The following is a 23300-nucleotide window of genomic DNA, read 5'->3' on the forward strand; positions in this document are numbered from 1 at the left end:
ATCTGCACAAAGATGCCATTCTAAAGGTTTCCTCAGCAATCTTCAAGTCATTCTGATACGCCAGTGGAAGGCTGGGAGCAAGATCAAGGCTTTGCAGACAAGGAGGTGCTAGGTGAAATAAACCCTTGTCAAGAGCTGAACAAATACATAGATGTTCATGAAACCGGCTACAGTCCCCAAGGGCAACCTATCAAGAGAGCTCTCCACAAAAGGGGAAGTATAAAGATAAAGTGAATGAGAAAAAAATGGCATTAGTTCGTCGGAAGTTTATGGAAGCAAAGCATCTGGTGACAGATGAAAGCTTCGCCAAACCAAGGAATTCCAAGAAGCACTGGAAGTTTTGAGTTCCAATAGAGAGTTATTCCTCAAGTTTCTGGAAGAGCCAAATTCCAAGCTATCTCAGCATCACAACGGTTTCCAGTCTTTATCTCAACCTCCTGAGAAAATGCGTATCACTGTTCTTAGACCTAAGATGATTGAAAATGAAATTTTGCTGGAATAGGGAGCGATGATAAACAGACAAAGAAACCAGTTTGGATGGGTCACGGAACTGTGTGGGATAGAAAGAACGAATCATTTGATCTTCCTTTCCCCGGTCCGGAAGTTGATGAATATCCTTCCCAACCAACTAGAATAGTAGTATTGAAGCCCAGCCCTGGAAAGTCTCAGGACAATAAGACTGGGGCATCTCCATCTCCCTCATCACCTAGGATATTGCTTGGTGATGATTTTTTTAAGGAACCTGAAGTTGATGATGCACAAGAACCAAGAGAAGTAGCAAAGGAAATCACTAGGCAGCTGCGTGAAAATCTGATAGGTCACAGAAGGGATGAAACATTACTTTCTTCTGTGTTCTCCAATGGTTATGCCGGTGATGATAGTTCACTTGATAGATCTGAAAATGAGCTGTGTGAAGTCCTCAGTGATTCGGAAGTCGAATCACCAACTTCTAGACATTCATTGGATTACATCAATAGGTTTAGTAGCCCTTATTCTTCCTCTTCCTTCAGCCACGCATCATGTTCTCCCGAGTCCTCAGTTTGCCGGGAAGCAAAGAACGGCTTTCGGAAAGATGGGCCATGATGGCATCAAATGGGAATTCTCAAGAACAAAGACATGTCAGGAGAAGCTCAAGCACATTGGGTGAGATGCTTGCACTTTCTGATACAAAGAAGTTGGTGAGATCTGAAGAAGAGGGAAGTAATAAGGAACAAGAACCAAGGGGATCAGCTTCCTGCATAGCTAGTAATTTGAACAAAGAAGAAAATAAAATTGATTCTCCCAAAAATCTTCTCAGGTCAAAATCTGTTCCTGTGTCCTCCACTGCATACGTTGAAAGGCTTAATATTGAGTTATCAGATCCTGAATCTAGCAAAGAACAAGTTCCGAAGGAACTGATAAAGGCAAAGAGCATGAAATCATCTTTAAAGGGGAAGGTTTCAAGTTTATTTTTCTCAAAGAATAAGAAAACGAATAAAGAAAAATGTACTGGATCTCAAACAGCTGAAGAATCACCATCTACAACTCCTGGAACACTGGGATCACCCATAAGTCATCCTCAAAAGATTAACAATGATGCACCTCAGCGCATTAAAGACAATTGCAACCAAGTGTGTTTGCCTCCTGTTCTAGGCCGATCAGTTAGTAAACCCTTCACCAGATTTGACTGGCATGGGACAGAAACGAGGCATGACTGCTGTGGAGGTACTTCTAACTTCCTTAAGTTTTCTGGTAATGCATATATTTATCTAATGTCTGCATCCAGTTTAGATAGTGTAATAATGTCTTCATCGGCTTGAACAAAATGGAAAAGTCTCCATCATTGATGATTAAAAAAAACTAAAGGATTAATCTCATTTATAAGACTTAAAGAGCGATGTTTATTTTCTATTTATCAATTGTTCTAGGCTATGAAAATTATCAGTCATACGCTTAAGTCAACTTAAGAAGTCAGCACCAAAATTTACGAGCTGACAGAAGCCATAAAATGTAGATTCTGTGGATTGAACTTGTTATCACATATTTTGTCTTCTAAATTTGTCCGAGTTGATCATTTATCAATACTGTTGGTATCTTTTGTAGGGAGGATTGTCTGTAGCAAAGCCTTCAATTCTTGTCCGTTTAAGTGAGAATCAGGACCAGCCTAGCCCTATCTCAGTTTTGGAACCTCTATTTGTTGAGGATGAGAACACAAGTCCAGAGTCCTCGGGCAGTATCAAACCAGTGCACCAAGGTGAATTTCACTTATTAAATTGGAACTCTGTTTGATTTTTATTTCCCTAATCTATTTTTCATTTATTAATACAGGAGTGGAGGTGCCACCCAAGTCTAACTTGATTGACAAGTCACCACCTATAGAATCATTGCTCGCACCCTCTCACAGGATGATTCTTGTTCGGAGACACCACAATAAATTCATCAAAACCCTCGAAGGTTTCCTCAGGTCTCGAGAAAGAACAGGATTGGATTTTCTCTGTCCAATCACTGTTATCAGCTGCTGGCCTCAATGGCAAAGTGTGCTTTGAGTCATGTATTGTCAGATTGCATTCACCCGAAAGTCCATTGGACCCGTCCTCGAGAGAAAAATATGCCAACTCGAATGACAAGGAGCATCTGCATGAGGCTAAGCTACGACAATGGAGATCAAACAGGAAGCTCGTAGTCGACTGCGTCAATGCAGCAGTACTGGAAATCACAGGTTATGGATCGAGCAGTTGCATGAGAAACATGTCATCGGGCTGGTCCATGCATGTAAGGGACATGGAGAGTTTATCATCATCACTGGAGAACCATGTATGTTCCCAAATTAAGGAATGGATTTCCGGCGACAGTAATCGTTTGGTGGATGACGATGATGGTGATGAGGACAGCAACAGCCTGGTGGTCGAAAGGGTGGTGCAGAAGGAAGTGGTGGGTAAAGGGTGGGTCGACCAAATGAAATCGGAAACAGATAACTTAGGAAGTGAGATAGGAGGGAAGTTGCTACAAGAGCTTGTGGAAGAGGCCGTGGTCGATTTGACCGGTACGGTGTTCTGTCTAAGCTCTTATTTTTAAGTTCTCCCCTCCCTGTATTTATTATAATTCCATTATATGTGAATTTATGCATTTTGTTCCCGAGAATGAGGATGAGCCTGCCAAAGCTTGTTAATGTTGATATATAATTTGAACATCTTGTACATTTTGGAGTGCTTTTCTTTTTAGTTGCCTTGTTCATAGTTTAAATCAACTTTAAAAATGATAAATAAAGATGTTGACCAATTTTCAGAATTCATTATTTGAACTTGGAGAAGATGAGGAATATTATACTGGGGACAATGCAGGTTGACAGTACATAGTTCAATTATAATAATCACTGAAACTTGATGTGTAGTTTTCCTAATACAACTGGCCAAAACCATTGGCTCTTTTGGTTGGTTAGCCAAATTATATTTCTGACTGGCAAAGTATCTGTATAATGATACCATCCACAAAGCAACTGGGCAGACAATAAGATGAGTACCAGAGCAAAATCTATACCATACTTTGGTATCTAACTTTGCTATTGATGTACAACGCAGTATCAATCTCGTTTTTAGTTTAAGAAATTATTTTACTTTCATAATCCTCTTTATGGGGTTTATTTTTCGATTTTAATTGAATTAACCGACTAAATCAATTAGTTCGGTTAATTCGACGGGTCATCGAATTAGTTCAGTTGGAGAACGGTTAATTTTTTCAATATTCAATAACGATTAATTCGGTTCGAGATTGATTAATTAGTCGAATTAACTGGAATTTTTAAATACTAAATTAATATATAATATTAAACACATATTTTAAGCTCAACCTCATGAGAGAAGCTTCCGTAATATACCTTCGAATTATGAAATGCCCTCGTGGGACTCGATCCCACGACCTCAAGGTTAAGAACCTTGTGCTCTACCAACTGAGCTGGATGGTCATTTCAAAAATGGTTGGCCTTGTTCCCATATCTAATGGGGTAAGGGGGAGGTAAGATAGTAGGCTGCCCCCAACACCAGGTTGAAAGCAGCTTCCGTAGAAGACCTCGAATTATGAAATGCCCTCCGTGGGACTCGATCCCACGACCTCAAGGTAAGAACCTTGTGCTCTACCAACTGATTAAATTATCAATACCTAATTAAATTTTAACGCGAATAAAAAAATACCTTTATTGTATTTAAATATAATTATGAAAATATTTAAAAAATGGGCTAATTAAGTAACCAACCGAAATAACATAACTTTGTTCGATTGGTTAATTTTCAAAAAAGAGTTAGGTTCGGTTAAGGATAAGAAAAAAATTCGACTATTCGGTTAATAGAAATTTGATTCGGTCGTAGCTGAATTAACCGTTTGAACACCCCTATCCTCTCGATTAGTGATGTTTTCCTTTGTTTCTAAGTATATTAATTAATCTTAAGATTTTTTAATATTGTTTTTTAATTGATAGAAATCGTATTTAACTGTTGTGATAATGTTAATGTGACAGTTAATTATATTAATATAGTAGTCCTATATTATTATGTCAATTCATGTGGAAGGTTAATTAATTAGTTTAGTCAAACTTAGAGGCTTGATTGATTTTCATAGATTTCGAAAGTTCATCTAAACACTATATATTAGTCAACGCCTATTTTTTCATTTCGGTTTTGATTCTTAAACTTTGAATTATAAATTTTAAAGACTAAAATTATATTAGTATTATATCATGTTACCCTCGGAAGAAAACCTGAAATCTTTAAAGTATATCCAGAGTGGAAAACAAAAATCAGAATGGGGTTGCCCTTGGAAGAGGAAAATCAGAAATAGAATGGGGATATTACCCTCCATAGAGAATCCTAAAAAGAAACAGAACGGGAACAAATTCCATGTAGAACATATCGATTGGGGAACAAATCCTTTACAGAATCAAGACGAGAATTTTGATCTTCGTAGAGCATCCCATGCGGGTATTAGGAATGCCTCAACATACAAATAAAAGGTGATGTAACAATATTCAGAAGTTATATACATCACACATACAAACACACATATACTCAGTTCACGAACATAGTTACAGATAACAACATATAACATAACATGCTAAATATATCAAACAAGTCAAAGGACACACCTATACCAGTTAAACGATACTAATTAAACCCTATGTTTCTCACGATCAGTAGCACTAGGACCTGTGAGATGGGAATATATCTCGAGTCGAATATACGAAATCAAATTGAGCCAAACGAGATGATCTAAACCTACCGGAAAGCAGTACGGCAAACAATTTGATCAAACGGGAGAAATTTCAAACGAAGGCATTATAGTTCAGATCACATGTTTATAAAAGTGCGAGTTTAATCCGGATACAAGCTCATAGCAGATCGTGTCAAACTAAGCCGCACTAAAGGCTGACATGCATGCTACCATATTTACTACCTTTATTATTGTAAGATAATAATAATAAACAACTTTCTGTTATAAACAAAATCACAGAATATATATATCCGAAATCTAAAGGGTACCTTACCAAATGAATAAAAGAAATAATATTATTTATTTCCTTACTCCCAATTACATGTTTTACTGGGCAAAAGTATCCCACCAAAGTTTAATTTACAAATAAAGAAATATGGCAATTGGGGGTGGGTTACACGTTTCACCAGGCAGAGGTATTCACCAATATTCTGTTTACAAATTAAGGAATATGGTAATTAATGTGGGGTTCCAACAATTATAAACAGATGGTGACCGATCTGTAGATTGCAGAACGACGATATAATGACAAGGACGATTACAACGAAGCAAGTTAGTATAGACTTAACTCAACAACAGCATACGTTTATTGTTCTTAGAACAAAACGAATTGAACCTGGTCTTACCCAAAGTTATACGCGTGATTCATCAGACAAATTGCTGGAGTAAGGTAGCAACGATGATGCAATGTTTATGGTTTCAAAAGACTGGCCACGGATGATACATGATGGGAGAAATAGAGACCTGGGCAGACGAATGGTACGCAAGGGCGAGGTTACACCGGTCGGTGCTCAATCAGACTAGAGAGGCTCGGCTCACGAACAGATGGTTGAATGAAGATGGAGGATTGGTTCATGGTGGCCGTAACTAACTAAAAATCGAGGTTTTTTAGAATATCTTGAGCAGTCACAGAATATCCCCATTTGGGTTTGAAATCAGACTTATAACTAAAAATGGTTAATTTACCAAACAAGCCACCCGACTTTTTAAGATTTCCAAAATAGAGCCAAACTTCATAGAATCCAAGCATATATCCTCAATTTCTGAATTTTCCCAAATTACTCTGCAATTTGAATTTTCACTTAACCGGATACAATTTAATTTCGAAACTTCTAACCCTAGACACGAGGTGTGACAATTGAATTTAGAATGTGACACTTATTGTCCTAATAATTACATATTATTGCTCTAAAATACCCAAACACACCTTAAATATAATCATAGTACATAAGAAAATAATGTAAAGAATAGAAAATTAGGTCAACTCGTCAAGTACCCTAATGCCTAATGGCTTATAATTAATAATTGAGTCAATCCAACATCTCCAAATGGGCCAACCTGTAAAGGTCTGTAATCTTAAGTAGTTAAATCATATAATATTTTCCACACTCAAATTGATTAATTTGCAAAATTATTAGGGGTGGATGCAAAACATCTATTAAAGAATTGTCAACAAAGAATTAGAATCTATTTAATGATTTATTGAAAAAAGAATTAATAAATTAGTAATTAATGATTTAATTTATTTTTTTATTAAGCTAAAGTGATTACAAAGTGATATCGGTTTTAAATACTCTCAACCATTTGATAATGAACACTAAATTACCCTATTGCAGTCACTGGTGTTCAAACCCGTAACATCTAGGAATAACAACAATTCCTTTAACATGTTTGATAATTAATAAAATTATATATAAATCTTTTTATATATATCAAACAATATATTTAATTCTAAATAAAATATCAAATAAAATTTATAATTTAATTTCAATATTTAAAATTTAATAATTAATTTATTAGTTTATAAGATTTTTTAATTCAGTAAGTGCGATTATCATTGTAACGCTCAAAATTTAAGAAATTCAAATGACATTTAATATTAGTTTTTTTTATGAGAAAATCGCCTCAGTGACTAAAAATGCCTTATAATATACGATTTTAACCAACTTTTTTTGGATTTGCCAAAATGACCAACAAAATCGCAACGCGAAATAAAAATCGCAACGCGATCCCCAGAATCGCAAATCAGTTTCCAAAATCGCAACGCGATTCTTGAAAATCGCAATGCGATAGTACAAATTCGCATTGCGATTTTACAGAATCGCAACGCGAATATGAAAATCGCAACGCGAACACATAAATCGCAACGCGTATCCGTAAATCGCAACGTGTATCCGTAAATCGCAACGCATATCCGTAAATCGCAATGCGTATCCGTATATCGCAACGCGTATCCGTAAATCGCAACGACAATACGTAAAATCGCAACGCGTATCCGTAAATCGCAACGCGATTTTTAAAGCGCCATTATAATCGCTACGCGTATTTTAATTTCAAATTACAAAAACGAATATTAAGACAAAATCCCGTAATCGCAACTCATAACCTAAAACCTAAAATCACAACTCAGTCCCATCTCCATCTCTCACTCTCTACGGCGAAATCCGTCCCATCTCCGAAGATTTCCGTCCCCATCTCCGACGAATCCCTCACAACCATTCACGGTCAGAAATCCCTCACAATATTCAGAAATGGAAAATCACCTCCGAGGGTTAGTTTTTTTAATTATTTTATTTTGAAATTTTTGCATTATTGTAGGTTTTTCATATTGAAACTGATGATAAGTTTTACTGGTCATTTCAATAATAGATTAACCATTTCACTTAGATTTCATTTCGCGTTACGATTCTCTTGTTGCGATTTTCATTTCGCGTTGCTATTCTCTCGTTGCGATTTTCAAGTTAGTATTTGTCTTTGTCTTTGTTCTGTCTTTTGGTTGAAGTAATTGCAATCCATTCAAGTTTCAATTTACAGAAGAGTCGCAACGAGATAAATGAAAATCGCAACGAGAGAATGACTGTCGCAACGAGAGAAATGAAAATCGCAACGAGAGAATCGCAACGCGAAATGAAAATCGCAACGCGAAACCAAAATCGCATTGCGATTTTCATTTCGCGTTGCGATTCTCTCGTTGCGATTTTCATTTCGCGTTGCGATTCTCTCGTTGCGATTTTCATTTCTCGTTGCGACAGTCATTCTCTCGTTGCGATTTTCATTTCAACCAAAAGACAAAACAGTGTTGCAAATTTTAGTTTCAAGAATAAACTACTACTTTTTATGTTTATTGTTTTGGTATATCTTCACAGTGTAGTTTTTGGTATATCTAACTTGGTATGTTTTTTGTTTTTGTAGAAATTTTTTTCGGCTTCATTGACATTAAGGAATAAAGTTAGCCTAGCCACTACAATTGCTTCGAAGCTTTCACCTGCACAAAGACAATTGTTTGAGGAAACCTGCTTCGGGCCTGGCTGAGTACAGCCGGGTGGAGATGCTAATTTGACCCATTTTGTGGCTTCAGACCATGACATCAAATCTACCCGACAGTATACAACGTGGTGAGGAAGAGATATGGTTTCATTTCCACCAGCGTATACTGTTTGGGCGGAAGGAGTTCTGCTTAATCATGGTCTACGATTCAGACACGATGATGTAGGCCGGTACACTCGTCATATCGCCCGCCCATCATGGTTATCCCGGGTTTTTCCGGATGAGTCATGGAGAAGCCGAACACGTCGACGACCTGAAGAAATTGTTTAATAAGAAAGCTGGTTTCACTCGGATGGATGACGTCGATGTTGTCCGAGTATGCCTTTACTACTTGTGTATGCCGGCTTTTTAGGCAGAGAGGCCAGACAACCTATTCCTCGGGAGCTAATAATATTGGTAGAGGATCTGAATGCATGGAATATGTTTCCGTGGGGTTAGTATATATGGAAAGCTACCTGGACTAAGTTGTCTACTGCCTTTGATGACCGCAAAGTTTGCGTGGCGATGGGTCGAAATACACTTTGTCAGGCTTTGTTTGGGCCTTTAAGGTAAGAATTTCTATATAATGTTTCTAAAATTATAATTAATTATTTAACAATTACTAATTTTGTTATTATATTGTTTGTAGATTTGGATATTCGAGGCTTTCCCCCATGCGTACATATGCAATAAAAACGTCAAATGATATTCCCAGGGCTATTTCCTGGAAGAGGAAACTCTGTTGGATGGGAAGACTTAATACCATATGCGACAATAAATAAGTAAGTTAACAAATACTTTCATATAATATATAACAAGTTATTAATAGTAGACGTTTAACTTGTTTGAGTTTTTATTGTTAGGAGGCCAACATTCCATTACAAAGACTGACACCCACGGAGGAAGAGCTTGCCACTGATGGTGGCAAGCTAGTCAGAGTTTTTTTGATGGCACGGATGATGAGCAGCATCCACTTCCTCCAATTCGAGAGCCATCACCTCACCCAGAGCCATCACCGATCGACCCGACTATACACCTCTAGAACGAGAGCCATCACCTATCCCGTCACATCATCGAGCCTCTTCTCCACCATCACCTCATGATAGGCGACCGGTAAAGGCCACGACATTATCTCCTTGTTCTCCACCTCCACGGGATGAGTTACGTGATGAGGTCAATGCCTTGCGTGAGGAGATCGGTACTCTACGCGATAACGATGGGCATGGCGTGTGGAGGTGTCAACTTTACGTGGTGAGGTTGCCGCTCTACGTGAGATGATGTATCATGCAGAATGAGGTTCATACTCTACGCAACGAGGTAAGTTTAAGATTTCCATATTAACTTAATGATAAATTTACTCGTAATTTCACTTAGATTAGCCATTTCACTTAGATTGCTTAGTAAATTTATTCGGTTGCTGCCAATTCTGCTAAACTGTGTATTCTTTAACACTGTGAAATAATATTTGTCTTTGTTTTGTCTTTTGGTTGAAAGTAAATTTGTTCGGTTGCTGCCAATTCTGCTAAACGGTATTCTTTAACACTGTGAAATAGTATTGTCTTGTTTTGTCTTTTGGTTAAAGTAAATTTGTTCGGTTGCTGCCAATTCTGCTAAACTGTGTATTCTTTAACACTGTGAAATAGTATTTGTCTTTGTTTTCTTTTGGTTGAAAGTAAATTTGTTTCGGTTGCTGCCAATTCTGCTAAACTGTGTATTCTTTAACACTGTGAAATAGTATTTGTCTTTGTTTTGTCTTTTGGTTGAAAGTAAATTTGTTCGGTTGCTGCCAATTCTGCTACACTGTGTATTCTTTAACACTGTGAAATAGTATTGTCTTTGTTTTGTCTTTTGGTTGAAGTAATGCAATCCATTCAAGTTTCAATTTGCAGAAAAGAAATAGTTTACTTTCGCAACACGAAACTTAAAATCGCAACGAGAGAATCGCAACGCGAAATGAAAATCGCAACAAAAGAATCGCAACGCGAAACCAAAATCGCAACGAGAGAATCGCAACGCGAAATGAAAATCGCAATGCGATTTTGGTTTCGCGTTGCGATTCTCTCGGTTGCGATTTTCATTTCGCATTGTGATTCTGTCGTTGCGATTTTCATTTCGCGTTGCGATTTTGGTTTCGCGTTGCGATTTGGTTTCTCGTTGCGATTCTCATTTCGCGTTGCGATTTTAAGTTTCGTGCGAAAGTAAACTATTTCTCTTCTGCAAATTGAAACTTGAATGGATTGCATTACTTCAACCAATAGATAAAACAAAGACAAATACTAACTTCAGGGTATTAGTTTGAAACATATTTTCTTTGTTATCTGATGCATTTTGAACTATGATAGAATAATGACTTGGGTGAATACAATGCAGTTTGAAACATATTTGTCTTTGTTTCACTGTTTAAATATCATGTCTGTTATTTACTGATTTTTGTATTTAATTATTTAGCGGCCTGATAGAGTGGATGCTTTACGTCGGGTTATGCTTGCACGACGGAGTTCACGCATCAGACAGCGTGCACGTGCTATTAAGTCTCCGTACACCCCAATAGTGCGAAGACACCGCAAGAAGAAGCCCGACTCGCCTATCATCCCTCAAGAGTCCACTCCTATCGTTGAGAGGCCCCCTATCATTCCTCGAGAGTCCCCTCCCACCGTTCAAGAGGCCACTGTCATCATTGAAGAGGTCCCTCCCACCATTCAAGAGCCCGATTCACATGGCGTCATATGTAGGCTTCTTGAGAAACCCTCTGACGTGCCGGACATGATGGATTCAGTTGGCTCTCGTATGAGTTACCGGCCAGTACCATACCGGTATCTGAAGAGGAGAGGGAACAACTAACCGGACACAATTCTGGATAACACCCTTTGGGCTAAGACCGCAGTTGATTTTATCTACATGAGCGGAGCCAGGGGTGTTTCACTGACATCTGCAAGCTCACCGATGATATCTATTTGTTGCTTGATCGGTCTTGGTGGGGCGTATTATTAGGGTCGAAGACAATGGCTATTTCGATGGGGGTAAGTCTTATATTTTTCTTATATTTCAATTTGATTAATTTTTTTTTAAATTTATGTAAGTCACTAATATATGTCTTTTTTTGTAAAACAGCATATCGATGCGTGGGTGACACGTCTTCTAATAATAAGAAACTTAAGAAAAATAAAATATACGATATACAATTATGCGACGTCTTTTAACGCCGTTCACTTGAGAATGCACGAGATGAATCATTTGATTTGGGCAATGGACAAGCTAAACTTTATCCTGCATGGTGGGAGGTCGATAAGGTTAGTATTTTTTTAGATTGAGTTTAAAGGTTTTATGAAATAAGTGCGCAAATGAATGAATTACTTATGATTGCAGGTGTTTATCCTGTTTTGGAACGTAAACATGGAGCTCTCATTTGGCTAAATTCTGGATGCGATCAATTATTGGACTCGTTCTGGAAACAAGAAGCCAAAGAAGCTCATATTACAGTTATTAGAGACGAGACCGCGCCACAACAAACGAGCGGAGCCAGAGGAGATTGTGGTCCTCTCGTATGCTTGGCGTTGGAGCGTTTGACGACGGAAGCACCAAGTATCTACCTCCCACGATAGAGATAGAGCGCAGTAGGCTTGTGTTTCGGCATTATATGGCTAAATCGATATATACGATGCTGCCTACCTGCATCCGCGTTATAAAAATGTCCATAAACAATTGTAAGTTATAGACTTTTGGTTGAAAATGTTTGGTTAAGTACCTAGAATTCAATAATTTGCTGTTTGTAGGTTTAGATGTGTAGAAAGTGTTGTTTGAGAAAATGTTTGGTTTCTGCAGGTTAATCTCAGAAGTGAACTGCGTGAAAATGATGTATGGCTGCAAAAGTGATTCAATAGTTTAATGATTGTTTTTTGATTGTTTAATTGATTTGTAAAAGTTGATTCAATAGTAGATGATCGGAAATAGAATTTGCTTATTTTTTGATTGTTAATGATTTGTAAAGATGATTTGTAAAAGTTGATTGTGTAATTGATGCGAACATAATTCTTATTTGTGCTGTTTAATTGATTGAAATGTAATGGTTGATTTTGTTGATTTCAATCTGCATTATGTTGAAGGCAAAAATGACTATCGCAATGCGAAATGAAAATCGCAATGCGAAATGAAATCGCAACGAGAGAATCGCAATGCGAAATGAAAATCGCAATGCGGAAATGAAATCGCAACGAGAGAATCGCAATGCGATTTAATTTCGCATTGCGATTCTCTCGTTGCGATTTTCATTTCGCATTGCGATTTCATTTCGCATTGCGATTCTCTCGTTGCGATTTTCATTTCGCTTGCGATTTCATTTCCGCATTGCGATTCTCTCGTTGCGATTTTCATTTCCGCATTGCGATTCTCTCGTTGCGATTTTCATTTCACATTGCGATTTTCATTTCCGCATTGCGATTTCATGTTGGGATTTTCATTTCGCATTGCGATTCTCTCGTTGCGATTGAATTTCCGTGTTGCGATAGTCAAATGCATGCCTAATAAGTGATAACAACTGAATAAAAAGAGTTGGTTAAGTCAAAATGGTTGGCCTGAGTCATTAATTCAACTGAAATGTTAAAAGTTCACACATAAAATCCACATAATACAACGTTTGCATTTAAAAATCACCTAAGTTAACAGTCCCAAAAGGTGAAGCCAATTGTGATTGGATTTTAAAGATGATTGCCTTTTGCTTGACACCATATGAGCTTTGGATTTTGATGAGGATCCATATTTTGGTAGAGGAAAATGATTTTGATGGCACTGGTGATCCAATGTCAACCTTGTATGACCACTTTCCTTGCACCGACTACATGTCGATCTCTTCTTCTCTTCACCCTTAGACGGTATACGATCGTGACTTTTTAGTCGGCCAGGTAGCCTTCTGTCCATGGCTGGTGGCAAAACTGTTTGTAAGTCATCTGGTATGTCCCACTCAGAAGGATGTGGAATAGGGTAGACAATCTCGGCATAAGTCTGTCGATAAACTTCTGTAGTGTAGCAATCCATAGCGTATGCGCTGAATCATTGGTTTAAATGAAGAGCAACTTTTATAACATGGCCACACGGATAACCAGATGTTTGCCATTTCATACAACTACACGTCTTTGCATTTAGATCGACTAGCCCATTTAAGTTATTATCCAGTACTTGAAACAAAGTGTTTGAACATGGTTCAACTCTCCATGACGTTGACTTCACAACACGTTTCGTTATCTTTTTCAGTCCATGGTGTAACACGATGTTCCAATGTTCCTGTAAAAAATAAACAATACTTAGTAAAATATATAAATATGATAAGTTACGAATTCAAAGAAATAATACCTGCATGGTTCTTTTCTTGTAGTACCACTGTTGAATAGAGGCTCGAAAAAACTCCATTAACATAGTAATGGTAATTTCCGGGAATGACGACTTAGAGCGTTGATTGATTCTGCACTATTAGACGTCATGAAACCATCTTGCTCCAAGTTGATGTACTCTTGACCATCTTTCAAACCCGACATCTTCTAGTGTTGAGCACACTGAGGCAAAACACGTCTTAAACAATTTATATGCTTATTGAAATCCACTTCCCGATAAGCTTTTACAGCCTTCCAGTATGTCCATTTGTGCTTTTAAGTCCATGAAAAGCATCTGGGAAACACCTTCTAACAGCGTTGTCAATTGAGTTTGCCCTATCGGGATGCTAATAGGACCTATGCAATCCCTAAGATGCCCATAAACCATGTCCATGAATCAAGGTTTCAGATTTGCCAACCCCGTAAGCTATTGGCAATATCCCATTGTTAGCATCCATGGCTACTGCTAATAAGTTTACTCAAGGTATCGACCTTCAAATGTGCTCCGTCAACTATAATAACTGGGCGCATGCAAGTAATAAACGAACGAATCTACAAAATAAATACACAAGAAATAATCATTTAAATGTGAAATGCATGTAACTAACAAAAATGAGTCAACAAAATTATATTGATTTACTAACCGTAGCACCAATGGCGATAAACAGCAACTCAAGCGTCCATCTCTATCTGTTTTGATATGAGTTACGACCCAGGATTTTCAGCTTTAAATTGTGACAATAAGCCGGCAGTTGGGCAAACGATGCTTCTGGCGACCCCCTCAACAATTCCAAGGCATAACATTGGCTCTCCAAGCTTGAGAATAGATATACTAATCTTGAACCGAGCATTCATGTCAGTCATAATTTCATGTCCCCGATATCCCTGCCATTCAAAACATAACTCAGCCAGAAAACCACCCAACACCTTTTTGTTTGCCTGTCTATGGTGAGGAAAAACTTGGGTTCTTGAACATGTATGTTTATCAATAAAAGTCCTAACTTGAAACATTTCGCAATCTTTTATTCTCTTTGCAATCATACGCCACGTACAGTTTTTGTCAATCATACACCTTGTTTCGAAACGATCTTTGCTTGATTTGTTAACTTTTAGTTGATAGCCATCTTCCACACATTTCGTATACAAAGCATCTTCAAGTCTTCCTTTGTATCAAAACAATCATCTTTCTTGATACGAATAACTTTTGTGTAACAATCAACTGCTTTCTTTACCAACTCTTCTTCCGGTATCTGAAGTAATTCTGGCATATTCCAGTTATACGCCCGTGGTATTTTCCTTTCTTCGGGGACTTTTTCTTCTTCTTTTTCTTCTTCAGGATTATATGAATTACATAATGGATGTTCAACATGTCATTCACAGTCGTAACTTCCTCCTCATTATCATCAACAATACATTCTTCGGCAACGGCTGTTTCATCATCAAAATTCGGGTATTGACCATATCAAAATCATTACACGCAGGGTCTGTTTCTTCTTCTGAAACATCATCAAAATCCGTGTATTGACCAATATCAAAGTCCGGATATTGACCAAGACCAAATTTCGAATACTGACTAGTACTCACAATTTTTTCTGTTGGCTCATCATCGTCTAACTGGTCAATACGAAAACCGGAATTTGGTGCTGAAAGTTGATTGGGATTTGGATTAGAGAAAGGTTGTGGGTTTTGAGAAAAACTTAGTTGATTACTACCCGCTACTGACCCAACAATACTACTTCTAGGTTCAACAACATACAATGTAACATCATCTTGTGAAACACTAATGTAAGCAATGAATCGTTCAACATCTTCATTGTCGGTTAACAAATAAACTTTACCATTTCTCTGATAAGATAGCCTAAATCCACTTAGGGGCTCTAAATTCAATTTATTTGAAACACGTAGCATTAGAGTTTCATAAGTTAACTTTTGTAAAGACAATTTTAGTTGAAGATTCATGGGTAAAGGCATATATTGTAAAACACCATGAACATTATCCCATGACCCTCCAAAACACAAATCTATCCAAACATGATCAACATTAGATGATTTCATGGTTGTAAATTAATTTACTAAACAGACGAGCTGCGAAACTAAAACCTGTTGCCGGATTGGGAAGGATGTCGTTGGATATAGGAACGGATGTCGCCGGAGAGAGTGATAGATGGAGATGGAATGAGTTGCGATTTAGGGATTTAGTTTATGATTTGCTGCTGTTGGGTAGTTATATACCCAAAATTTCAGTGTTGTGATTTACAGATTCTCGTTGCGATTTACGGATTATCGTTGCGATTTACAGATTCTCGTTGCGATTTACGGATTATCGTTGCGATTTACGGATACGCGTTGCGATATACGGATACGCATTGCGATTTACGGATACGCGTTGCGATTTACGGATACACGTTGCGATTTATGGATACGCGTTGCGATTTATGTGTTCGCGTTGCGATTTTCATATTCGCGTTGCGATTCTGTAAAATCGCAATGCGAATTTGTACTATCGCATTGCGATTTTCAAGAATCGCGTTGCGATTTTGGAAACTGATTTGCGATTCTGGGGATCGCGTTGCGATTTTGTTGGTCATTTTGGCAAATCCAAAAAAAGTTGGTTAAAATCGTATATTATAAGGCATTTTTGGTCACTGAGGCGATTTTCTCTTTTTTTATCTAGAGATTTTACATAAACTCATCCCAAGTTTTTATATAAATAAAAGACTTAACGTTACTTTTATCCCTGTAGTAGATCTAATTTTTCATTTTCGACCCTATCATATTTTCACATTAATTTAATCATCAAAATTGTTTAATTATACCATTCTATACCATTCTCCTAATTTAAAACCCTAAATTATAAATTCCAAGTTAGTATTTATGATTTAGGGATTAGAAATAATAGGATTATGTTTAGGGTTTATAATTTAGGACTTTAAGATTGTGGTAGGTATAAAATGATGCAATTGAACAACTTCGAGGATTAAATTAATAAAAAAATCTAATAAAAACGAAAGAGATAAATTAAATGTACCGCACGTAAAAAAAAAGTTATCTTTTGCCCAAGTAAAATCATCCCGGCTGTTGTATATATAAAAAATTATTTTGTTTATACCCAAAAGGGGTTTTTGTTGGGACTTTCTTTGTCATGAAGGTAGGTTTTTCTTGTTTATAAAATTCCTATTTTTAATTTATTGAGTCAAATCATCGCCTGCTTTGAAACTAATTCATTCCTACCATTCCATTAACTATGATTAGTATGATGTGATAGGAGTTGAATGACCTGTTAACAAACATTCTGCTATTAATTTATGGTGAAACTTATTATTCATTGGATTGTTAAATTTTAAAAGTCGTCTCCTTTTTATATATCTTGCATGGCAGGTAGACTCGAGTTACGTCCTTAATCGATTTCTTTTACGTAAGCCTTCGAAATTAAAAGAAAGAGGGATGGGCATTCGTTGAACAAAACCCTAGTTTCTAGTTTCTCTTTTTGGTGTGACATCCATACTTTTTCTTTTCATAATTGTTGATCCGCGACGATATTAATCTTAATATTAATTGTCGACCGGCGTTAATTTTTGTTGATTGACGATGACACTAATCTTGAGCTAGTGAACAATGATAGAGAACATGATTGATGATCGAAAGTGTCAAAATTGCATCTATTCGAGAGGAAATTAGAAGTTTTGAAAAAGTGTTTTTGAAGAGATAGAAGTATAATATTTGTCCCCTTTAATCGAATGAGTGTTATACAATAAGGTGATACAAGACTCTTTATCATTATGGTATGCCATGGTTGCACTAAAAAAGAAACTTCACAATGAGTGTTTACACGTCAAAATATTATTCATCTGAAAGATCATAATGACAAATCCACGTTAATTTGATGGTGGACACTAGGGATGGCATGGGTTGGATTTCCTATGTTCTCTCTACTCGTGTGAGTGGCAAGTACCTGTATCCGACAAGGGCGAGCCCAATTTTTTAAAAATCATGTGTATGGATGATTCTTGGAGGGTCGTATCATCGTATCAAGTCAAAGCGTAGCAAAATTCAATTTAGAACTCATGAAAATAGTGGATAAGTTCGCCTTTTTTATGGTCTCTGCTAATAACCAAATGAACTTTGTATTTCTGCCTGTTTCAAGTTCTTCCTAGCATGTTTCGTTTCTCTTTTCTCTCTCTAAATCTCATCGAGCTCCGATGTCTCATCACATTGTTATTTTTGATGACACAGACGGTTGTGTTCTGTTTGGTGGATATTTATATAATGCTGGGGAAAGCATTTTTGCCACGCCCGGAGGGGCTTAACAGCACTCAGTTGCGGTTGGTTACAATTTATGCAAATCGGATCTCACAGGCCAGGACTGGCACCCCTATAGATGCTAACCATGATTAGCCGGTTCATTTGGACGGGGATGTCGGGTTTTTGAAACATTTACTTATTCATTGTTGTGTATTTTGTATATTGTGCGAATGCATTTCAACAGCGATCTCTGTTTTCTTGCCCCGTTTATCTTTTAGAATGTAGCTGGGTTTGGCCAAAAAGGGTGCTTTTGGTGCGTAATCAAATAGGAAATTGCACTATTGTGCCCATCTCGTAATCACCATTTTCTTACCATTGATAAAAGAAATATTGTTTTGGAGAAATATGGGCTTGGGTTCGATCTATTTTGCGTTGGGTTAAGTCCATTTTGATGGATAGAGAACTGTGAATTTCACATCGGTTGTGTGCTTGTTTTGGTCTTATAGAATACATAGTGTTCACGCCATTTACCACCTGTGAGGTAATAATATTTTGCATGATGGTACGCCACTTATCAATCATCCTGCTCTCTTCCATTGTTTACTAGTAACATTTATTTAATGCAACAAGTATTATCTATAAGGTGTGAGAAATTCACAGTGCTGACAGGAATATATCAACATGGATGGGTCGATTAATGCATTCCAAGAATCATGAAATTCGTGGATGCTAGAGTTGAAGAGTTCCATGAATGAGTTAACACGATTGGCAGTGAAGACACAATCTCTGGCATAATTATAGGGCTGTGATGTCGCTGTGTAATTTCACCAGCTTTGTTGTTTTCTTCAACGTTGTCAAGTGTCGTGAGTTTCATGTTGGTAATTGCTGTCGGTATGCGGAAACAGGGGTAATTAGTGACATGAATGAAAATCTGTCCTCGCTAAATACCTTTGATTAGCTATTATTGTTTATCGTTGTCTCTATTTTTCTATGTTTTATCTGTATCTAACTGGAAGTTTTCGGCTTGTTTAATCGACCACTTTAATAACTAAAAATATTCTAATTTTCTTGCTCGTTTTATGTATCTTGAAATGCCATTGACTGATTAGACCTTGGCTTAATTGCTACCCATTTAATTTTACAAAATAAATACAACCCATAATGCGTTTATTGGGCTCAAAATTTAATCTAATTACATCTCAAAAAAGTCTAACTGATTCATGTAATTTTTCTCAATTTACATCCTAACGAGTTGGGAGCTATCCCGTCCTATTTCGTCTTCCTCAAGCAGTTATTCTGCTTAAGAATGATCGAGGAAGAATCAGAGTAACCCATACATCCAACAACACAATTTACAATCGATGGTGTCATTTCTAACGAAAACTCATTAATCTTAAGAAATAATGACCCGTAATCTAATTATTTAATAATTATCTCATGAGTAACTCTTATTCAAATTAAATTATTATAGTTTTAGTCTACTTAAAAATTTAACTTAAATATAACTTAAATATATATATATAACAATTTTTTTTTTGCTAATTAATGGCTAATAGAGAAAAACAAAACAAAATAGATGATGCAGATTCGGTACCATTTTAAAAGTTAAATCTTGTTTATTTTACAGCAGATATTTTTAATTATTTATTTGAAGACATTTCGATGTTTATATCTCTCCGGTTATGGAAAAAGATCCGATTTAATAGATTTTTATTGATTTTAGGTTTAATACAAAAATAAATGTCTGAATTTTGTCTAAAAAAATGTTTTAGTGTCTAAAATTTTTTTCGCTAAAAATATGTGCCTAATGTTTCTAAATATATACATTTAGGTGTCCGCCGTTAAAAATCGTTGTTAACCGACCTTTAAGTGACATGTATTATATTCTGGTAATTTTGAGAGTTTATTTAAAAATTAAAAATATTTTTTGTAAAAAAAAAAGGATAAGTGCCTCCGGCGTGCTTCCTCTCCCCCTGCCCCCTGCAATAGGTCGTCGATTGGTCGGCGGTGACCATCACTGCCACTATCACCGGCAAAGGCCTCGACCTTCGATCAAACCCTTGGTGACCTTTCGCCGTAAGCTGCTGTCGTTTTCGATGGAAAGCTTTCGAAGTTTCGTCAGATTTTAAGCCACCGTCGCTATTTTTCATCGATTTCGATCGATTCCGACGTCCATATGCCACGTTGTCACCACCATTTGAACCACCACCAATTCCACTCAAAATCCATCCTCACCGTCGCTTTGTCAGTGCTCTTCCGGCGTTCCACTATGGTAACGAGTTTGAAATAAGATATTAATTTCATTAAAAGTTTGGGGTTCTTTTGTAAACAAATTAAGTTTTTTTATAATTTTTCATTAAAAATAATATATATATATATATATATATATATATAATGTTGACAACTAAAAATAAAACTGAGAAAACTTTAGACATCAATTTTTAACAAAAATTTATTTAGATATCAAATCGTTTTTCGAGATAAAATTTATACACTTGTTTTTGTATTAATCTTTGATTTTAAACACAATCGAACCGATACTGCTACATGATATCTCATTGTTCAGTCACTTAATCTTTTACATAAAGCTAAATTTAAACCAAGAAATCCACCACGAGCATTATTCTCCTTGACAGCATACTCTTCATTCAGGTTAGTTTAATCTTCTTCAACCTCATTAGGTTTATTGCACATGTCGAGTATATATACTTCAGAAAAAAATAGATATCTGGGTAACACGTACGTATACCTTTACATTGTTTGAGATCCTAACATATCTAAATGTACTCATCTTCTTGGCCTATTCTCCATGGAAGTTGATGCCATAATTTTCAGAAATTTGTTGTTTCTGAACTAACAAGTTAAACGATTTCACCTTTCCATGGAAAAAAGTTGGTCGTCGTTAGTGTTCTTTTGGTTTTCGAATAGTACTAATATATATATATATATATATTATTCTTTGATGTATTGAACATGGTCAAAGTTTGATCTCAACCAGGTCATTCCGGGTCTAATCAAGTTCACTAATTATTCACTAATTCTTTGACCAAATAATTACATCTTTTGTCTTTGTTCTTTTCATTAAAAACATCCGTTGCCTTGTAAACAAAACATGTTATGTTGAGTTTCATAGTCCTACGAATTAGATTTTACATGCAACTCAGTTATTTTTTTTCTTGGTTCAGTTTTCTACAGGAACAAAAACTCAAAGTTCCTGCAGGGGGAACTTAGATGGCGGCGCAGGGCAGACATGGTGGGAGAAAATCAAACAAGATGACCGCACTCGTCGTGGACGAAACATGGTAAACCGAACGATTCACCACCGGCTTTTAGACAACCTCGGCATCGAGAATGTAGCCGTTGGCAACGGGAAAGAAGCCGTCGATATCCACTGTTCCGGGAAGACGTTCGACCTCATCTTGATGGACATGGATATGCCTATCATGAATGGCATTGAGGTACGTTATAACTATTTCGTTCACATTTATGTATGTTTAATTTGAACGGTGGCATTGATTTTGATTCGAAATATGTCAGGCAACGAGGAGGCTTCGTGAAATGGGAATTCGGAGCATGATCGCCGGTGTGTCGACGCGGTCGATGGAACAAGAAATACGAGAATTCATCGAGGCTGGTCTAGATGATTACCAGGAGAAGCCATTGACAATGTCTAAGCTTATTTCTATTATCCATAAGATCAATTGATATTAGAATAACCGAAGGAATTATAACTCCCATAGCTTTTAGTTTTTTGTATGATCAAAGGAAGCTAACCCGTCTTTCTTCTTCTACAGTTGTTTCTACTGTAACTAAGGCTTAGATAAAGGTAAATATATTACTCATTGCTTTTGTGTTGCCTCATCTTTTTTTTTTTTACTATTAAACTATTAGTAAAATTCAACGATTCTAAAATTTATTGAGTAATATAAATGGTAAAAAATGTTATTCTTAAAATATTCGAGTTCAAACGATTATGTGGACAAAATATGTGTGCGTTTTCAATGTCTAAGATGACTTTGAATTCAAAATGCTTCAAAGCCTAAAATAATATGAATCTAACCCAAAACTGAAATTTTAATCAAAAATTGACTTAAATTCAAAGTTATGAAATTGAAATTTATAGTGATAAAATGATCAACTAAATTTTAAATTCTAATTAACACGACAAAAATCAAACTCGATTCGTGAGTGGCCACCCCCACTCACGTGATGTTTCTTTTCATGTCGTTTAGTACAGAAAAGAAAAGTTGGACATGATTTGTTACCTTGACTGAAATTTAGTGGAAAATTTCAATATTACAAAGAATCTTCTATTTACCAAAATAATTCCTTGTAGGAGGCAGAGAATTTTATTATTATGGGTCTAAGAGAGAAGGAATTTTTCAATACGTTGCTTTGTTTTAATGCTGAAAAGAGAGGAGTTGTTTTGATCTTACGAATATGAACATTTTTGTTAGATGGTAGATGCATGCATGCCTTTAAAAGTTCAAGTGGCACTTTTATAATATGTTAGTGTTTTTGTTTATGTCGTGTTATTATGGAAGAACTAATAGTATGGTAGAGATGAGAGTTAACTTTTGAACTTAAAGGATGATGAGTGTAAAGCTAAAGAAATCATTTGTGGTATCTTTACACATAAAAATAAATGTGGATTGTAGACGATGAAACAAAAGGGAAAAATAATGATAAAAACCCTAACGCATCCTCCAACTTTTTTCGGAAGATTCCAATGCCGTCCGCCACCTAATCCCACCGTCATTTGATGATGGTTGGTTCGTGAGGAAGCCCCGATGTGTTGGCCTTAAGCCGTCGGATAAGGGTGTTAGTTCGATGGAAGCGGATGCCAATCCTGAGAAGCCGACGAACCCTGCTCATTCGGCATCCTACTATTATGGAAGGCATTGAGAACAACTCTCCCAAGGCAGTGTCTACCCCCTACCACCCCGTCCTACAAAGAAACATTTATGGGTGGCAACCCCACAGTTCCTAAACCCGATGAATCTATCTTTGATGAGGAAGAAATAGATTTACTAGATGGAGACGCCACCGTACTGTTATCGACAGTGTTATCTCCATTGAATTTTCCAATCGTGTTCAAGAATTGGCCGAGAAGAGTTTCGATCAAACGGTTTTCGTCAAGCTCTTGGGAAG

The 23300-nt window shown here is 36.6% G+C and overlaps 2 protein-coding genes and 1 pseudogene across 2 annotated transcripts; all 3 read left to right on the top strand.

The window, feature by feature from the left end:
• The first annotated feature begins 348 nt into the window (after window positions 1–348).
• LOC120153697 lies at window positions 349–2971 on the top strand (annotated as a pseudogene).
• LOC120153698 lies at window positions 2401–3075 on the top strand. Its single transcript, XM_039165607.1, has one exon. It carries the CDS (start codon window positions 2719–2721, stop codon window positions 3052–3054), a length of 336 nt encoding a protein of 111 aa, XP_039021538.1. The 5' UTR covers window positions 2401–2718; the 3' UTR covers window positions 3055–3075.
• Window positions 3076–21448: 18373 nt separating this feature from the next.
• Window positions 21449–21854, top strand: LOC120154053 (two-component response regulator 24-like). Its single transcript, XM_039165909.1, has 2 exons — window positions 21449–21607; window positions 21687–21854. The coding sequence occupies exons 1-2, from the start codon at window positions 21449–21451 to the stop codon at window positions 21852–21854; spliced, it is 327 nt and encodes a 108-aa protein (XP_039021840.1).
• Window positions 21855–23300: the final 1446 nt, after the last annotated feature.

The sequence above is a fragment of the Hibiscus syriacus genome, unplaced genomic scaffold (assembly GCF_006381635.1).
Source record: "Hibiscus syriacus cultivar Baekdansim isolate YM2019G1 unplaced genomic scaffold, ASM638163v2 tig00111105_pilon, whole genome shotgun sequence".
In the NCBI taxonomy this organism is placed as follows: domain Eukaryota; kingdom Viridiplantae; phylum Streptophyta; class Magnoliopsida; order Malvales; family Malvaceae; genus Hibiscus; species Hibiscus syriacus.

Coding starts and splice junctions, on each gene's coding strand:
- LOC120154053 (XM_039165909.1), top strand. CDS start 21,449: ATGGTAAACCGAACGATTCACCACCGGCTTTTAGACAACCTCGGCATC. Junction 21,608..21,686: donor CTATCATGAATGGCATTGAG/GTACGTTATAAC, acceptor GAAATATGTCAG/GCAACGAGGAGGCTTCGTGA.
- LOC120153698 (XM_039165607.1), top strand. CDS start 2,719: ATGAGAAACATGTCATCGGGCTGGTCCATGCATGTAAGGGACATGGAG.